The 6,000-nt window shown below is 32.0% G+C and overlaps 1 protein-coding gene across 1 annotated transcript in view; it reads left to right on the top strand.

The window, feature by feature from the left end:
• The first annotated feature begins 225 nt into the window (after positions 1–225).
• The window catches only part of LOC129218551 (spondin-2-like), a 66,718-nt gene continuing 60,943 nt past the window's right edge, over positions 226–6,000 (top strand). Inside the window, exon 1 of the mRNA XM_054852855.1 lies at positions 226–479. Within this exon, the coding sequence (XP_054708830.1) occupies positions 308–479 (172 nt within the window). The 5' untranslated portion in view covers positions 226–307. The remainder of the gene's footprint in view (positions 480–6,000) is intronic.

The following is a 6,000-nucleotide window of genomic DNA, read 5'->3' as shown; positions in this document are numbered from 1 at the left end:
GGATACCAGAATCGGATGCAGTTTTCAACAATCCTTCAAGTTTCTTTTTTAAAACGTTTTCTTTCACTATAGCTGCTCATCAAGTCCATTACTGTCAGATGACAGCCTCAGTCTTAGTGAGACATTGCGTAATTTGTAGATACGTCACTTAGTACATTCACGCTTGACAGTTAGAATCGCTTTTCTCGCTCTCTACTTCATAGGTGGCGCGTAAGAGAACGAAGAGCGTACGACTTCTTTTTTTAGGAAAGAAAAAGATCCGGCGGGAAGTGAACTCTGGTTTATTTCGTCTCTTCACTTAGCGATCATGTGGTTGTTAATATTGTGTCTGGCAGTCATCGGTCCTTGTGTTGTCGCACGGTGTCCTCCCGATGTTTTGGTTATGTACCGCATGGTTCTACACACAGAGTGGTCTGAAGAAAACTTTCCAAAACAGTATCCCGAGTGGAGGCCACCAGCGCAGTGGTCAGTCGTCTTAGGTATACCAAGTTCAAATATTTTTTATTTATTTACTCATTTATTAAAAGCATTGCACACTACAGATAATCCAATTACAGTGGCAACAATAGAAAATGCAATTAAAATAAACTATACATTTAAAATATTAAAACATAAAGATTTAAAACTGTAAAATGACAAGTTAAAAATATCTAAACCATGACAATGAATGTTAAAAAGTTTGTAAAATTTAAAAAGGCAAAAATTATCAACATAATTCCGTCTGGTAAAAATATTTTTAAAAGAAGAATGACTCCTAAGAGTCCTACTTGGGACAGCAAGTTGTATAGAATTGACGATATCTGAGCAGTCAATTAAATTATGTAGAACCTTGTAGAAAAAAAGAAGACACAAGAGCTCATGGCGTGATTTAAGAGTGGGAACATAATAAATATTACATAAATAAGAGTAAGAATAAGTTAAAAATTTTTGATTATTAGTTCTGTAACATAAGTAATAAACAAATTTGGATTGAACCTGCTCAAGAGTTTTAGATTTATTATTGTAATAGGGATTTTTCAAATAAGACTGCAGTACTCGAGTTTGGAGCGTACGAGACAAAAATAAAGCGTTTTAAGTGCTTGCTCATTAGAAAAATCTTTGGTCTTGCGTTTTAAAAAACCCAGAACCTTATATGCCCTTGAAACAATGTTGTTAATATGTTGGGTAAAATCAAGGTTAGTATTAAAAGTGATGCCCAAATCCGTAGCAAAGTCAGAACGTGATAAACACTGTTGGTCAATTTTATAAAGATGCAAGAATGGCTCAGATCTGCGACTGTAATTCAAAACAATGCATTTACTAATATTTAAATAAAGCCATATTCACCATGCACCACCGGTGCAACTTATCCAAATCAATCTGTAAAAGGGTAGCGTCAGAGATAGTGCGAATGTTTCTAAAAAGCTTTAAATCATCAGCGAACAAAAGATAGTCACAATATTGAAAAATACTACAAATATCATTTATGAACAAAATAAAAAGCAAGGGACCTAAATTAGAGCCTTGCGGCGCACCAGAAGTATTAGTAAAATCATCAGAAATAGCACCATTGAAATAAACATATAACATAAGACCACTTAAATATGAAAAAAACCAGTCAGTGAGACTGATGTGAAAGCCAATGGAATTCAATTCCACCAAAAGGATACCGAAGTCAACCGAACTAAACGCTTTTGCAAAATCAGTGTAAATAACATCAAGTTGACCATTGCTTTCAAATGCAGAAATGATTTTATTAGTTAAACAAAACAAATTGGTACTCGTAGAACGCTTGGGGAAAAAACCATGTTGACCAGTGATACTAAATTTTTTACTTGATGGAAAAGCTTTTTATAAATAATTGATTCAAAAATTTTCGAAAAAGGGCTCAAAATTGAAAATTGGGCGATAATTTCTGCATTCATTTTTAATCCCAGTTTTAAAAACAGGAATAATTTTCGCATGCTTCCAAGCATCAGGGAATGTGTTCGTTTTCAAAGAAAGGTTAAACAAAATAAGAGGACAGATTAGCCCATCAGCACAACCTTTAACGATAGAAGAAGGCACATTATCAACCCCAACTGTTGAGGAGGACTTTAAAGCGTTAATGGCAATAATCATATCAATATTCAATATTTATTAACGATTATTTGGTTCCAGGGGCACAGCGAGGGGGGGGGGGTAAAAACACCCCCAGAGGCATTGGTTTTAACATAAATGCAAATTCTAATACAGTAGTTTATGTATATGAAAAGACTGTTTTGATAAAAAAATAAATGTAAAAAAAAACCCTAGAAGGTATTTTTGATCCCCCCCTCCCCCTGAGGTTTTTCTGGCTGCGTTAACGTTTGATTCACATCAATTATTTTTCATTGATATATCATAGGTATTACTAAAGTGACCATTTATTGTTTTTCTTGAATTGAGACAGTTGACAGTTTAAGGCATCTGCATGTGTATCCAGATAAATACATGATTTTTATAGAAGAATTGATGTTGGACCATATTTTTAAAGTACAAAGTTGCTTGAGGACGTTTGGAGCTGATTTTAAATAAAATCAAATTCTGGGCAGGATATCACGCAATGTACTTTTGCAGTAAACATTGCTTCAATTTACAACTGTATTTTTCTCGTTTAGTTCACAAATTGTTTACAAACGAAAATACCTTCTAACGTTGCATCAGGGCTGAGTGAACGTAAAACCTATTCAGTAATTCCGAATGCCGGATCTAGGAAATATTTCGTTGAAATTTGGTACAAGAACTTGAAACATGACGGGTGAGCTTTAAATTGTAGCCCCGGCTCAGAAAAATCAAAGATCCGGACTGGTAGAATTCGCATAACCCAAATTTTTGCTATAAAACAGTTTAAATTCCTCCCAATTATTATTGGTTGAAAAATTCCTTGTGTTCCATTCTGTCACGTCATAAAAACTGACTTTTCAGCGTCCTGCGAACTTTTCAGCGTCTGCGTGGGGACAACGAGAAAGGCTTCATGAAAACGGGACTGTTTGTTTCTTTAAGCAACATGAAATACGATTTTCGAATAATTTTTAATTTTAATTCTTTTGCTGATTTATCTTGTTCTTCAACTACAGCATTGTCATTTCAATTTATTATTGCGAAGATATCAATCTACTATCCAGTACTTGCCGGTGGATAATTAAAAATAGTCCAATATATTGGTTAGATTCTTTTTTTATCAATTGTAAGATAATCCCATGCAGTAAGAGTAAGAGTAAGCTGTATTACATTTATGCATTTTATCTCGTATTTTCAAAGTTTTATATTACTTTAGTTTTTTTAGCGCCACGTAATCATATTTCAATTAATTTTATTTTAGTTAGCTAGTATATAAAGAGTAAATCACGAAATTAATGATCATCTTTCTTTTTTTTTTTTTTTCTTCTGACGTGACTGTTCATATTTCAACTAGCAGGGAAAAGTAGTATGGTGTCTGCCCTTCAATAGAGACCGAGCTCAGTTCGCTCCTCCCGGTCAGAGCGTCAGGAAATCGTTTGAATTAATTTATAATTGATTTTGAAGTGAAGGTTCTGAAAAACAAAATTTATTTCTTTTATTTCGAAAGAAGAAAAATGTCTAGGGTTTTTTTTTACATAACAAGAGCATGATTTATTCATGCTGTAAAAATGTAATGCAGATGGTTGTTGGTACTCTATGAATTATTATCTATCTACCAATTGAAAACATATAAAAACTGACTTTAGAACAGCGATTCACAACCGGCGATCCGACGGATCGGCACCGGTCCGCAGAAAAATGTTTTTATGATTTTTCATGAAATTTATTGCTTATGTATATAGTTATTACAAAAAATACTTATATTGTTCTTAACATTTAAATATTTTTGCATAAGGTCTTGAAAACCAAGAAAAAAAATTTTATTTCTATATTCATTAATTAATTTACAATTATTGTTTTTTTTTAAAGAAGGGCAAAAAAAAAAAAAAAAAAAAACACTCAGCCGTCCGCAAAATGTTTCATAAATGTTTAACGGTCCCTCGAAGCGATTTTTTTTTTTTTGGGTATTCCAAAAAACCCAATTGTATTCCATCTTCGTCATCATTTTTATTTTACAACAAACTTATTCTTTAAGGAGTTTTTTTTTCTTTTACGGGGATTAATTAATGCTGATAGAGTGAAGGTAAAACATCTTTGAGATGATTAATCGTTTTTAGTCCTTTAGATGCTACTAGAAAGCATGTAACGGAAAAAGGATAAAATTGTTTTTTCTTTTTTCTTTTTTTTGTCTTGAATGCATAAATGTAGTTAACAGAAATTTATTTAACGTTTGTTAGTCATCGATTTTTTTTAATATGTTCGAACGCTTACCTTGTATATTTCAGCGCATCATACATGCAAAATTTACTCGCATTGTAGCTTTTTTTTTTTTACTTTTCATTTATATAACATGCGTTAAATCAAAAACAATATTATTAACTGAGATATTTTAACGATTTTATTTTTATTACAACTGCGATCGTGCTCTAAGGTCAAAAAAAAAAAAAAAAAAAAAAAAAAAGCTCTTTTAGCTTGCGTAAATTTCTCTTCCCACTCCGAAATTTAAAAAGTAAGATGTTGTTTCGATAATTTAATTGTGCACACATAATTTTACGTAAGCTCCAAGCGTACTCCATTAAGTAACAAAAAATCCTAATATAATGGCGTCAGCTGCCCATAAAAACTCTCACTTTCAGAGAAAAAAGTATCTAACTTGTGTACACTTCATTCAAAATCACCTTTGCTAAGCTTTTAAAGTTAAGTAATAATCAAATAATTTGCAGCTATCCAATCCGAAAGAAATTACCAGTAAAAAAAAGCAAATAAATAAAAACTATCACTGAGTTGAGATTTATCGTCTAAAAATATTGATAAATAAAACAAAATAAAAATAAACACTGCATTTATGCATACAAAAAAATTAGACGATAATATTTAATTCAGTCAAGTGAGTTTCATTAGACACGCAACGATAGATCACGCCGCTCATTATATACCATTCGCAAAAACAATAGATTTTGACAAACGTTAAGCTTTGAGCAAAGTCATGACAGTAAGCAATTTTGATTGCCCAATCAGAATCGAGTGAAAATCCCCCTACCCATGGAATAAAGATTTTAACTGAAATATTTAGTACAATTAGAACAAAATAAATCTGTGCTACCTCTGAAGAAAAAGGATTCAATTGAAATGTGTGTCATTTCTACGAGAAATGAAATACCCCCCCCCCCTTAATAAAAAGTATTTTCATCAAAATGCACACTCCAGATGAATATTAATCAGCTGAAAACCGCGCATATATTCCTACCAAAAATCAATCACTGCTTTTATTGAGTAAACGAATTCCTTATTGTTTTCACTTGACCGTTGATTTAGACGTCCGCTTCCTTTGATTTTTGTTTTTCTATGCTTATAATGCAGATGTCCATGTGCTTCGGTATCACATTATTTATAAACCACCTTCTCGACTTGATACAATCCTTTTTACGCGAAAACAGTATCCAGGACACAATATCCTGCATCCAGCATATTCAACATGCAGCATCTAACGCCTGGCATTCCTTTGAATTTTGATTTCTTTCAAATTATATTTCCAATAAGATAAGGGTCATTCTAAAAAAGAGTGTAACTTTTCTGTCACACGCGTCTTACAGTAAAAACTTTAAGGGACAATTTATTTAATATTTTTTTTTTCTCCAAAAATATATCTATTTAAACCTGATAACCCCAGTTTTTTAATAATAATTTTATTTTAATGAATTTTTTGTTCACAGCATGTGAATCCTCACCTCCGTGGCACATCATACATCTGGTGTGACTGTTTATGATGCATAATAACTTGTTTAATTAAAAGTATATAGATATTTATTTATTATTTCTTTTACAAGAGTCTCAAGTACTAATTGTTTAATTTTTTTTTAACATTGTGTTTTAGTTCGTTTTAGTAGGATAAGGAATTACGTCACACAATAACCCAAATCCGTTACCCAAACACAAAAT

This window comes from Uloborus diversus, chromosome 3 (genome assembly GCF_026930045.1).
Source record: "Uloborus diversus isolate 005 chromosome 3, Udiv.v.3.1, whole genome shotgun sequence".
Classification (NCBI taxonomy): Eukaryota; Metazoa; Arthropoda; class Arachnida; order Araneae; family Uloboridae; genus Uloborus; species Uloborus diversus.
This window is presented reverse-complemented; position numbering and strand designations above follow the sequence as displayed.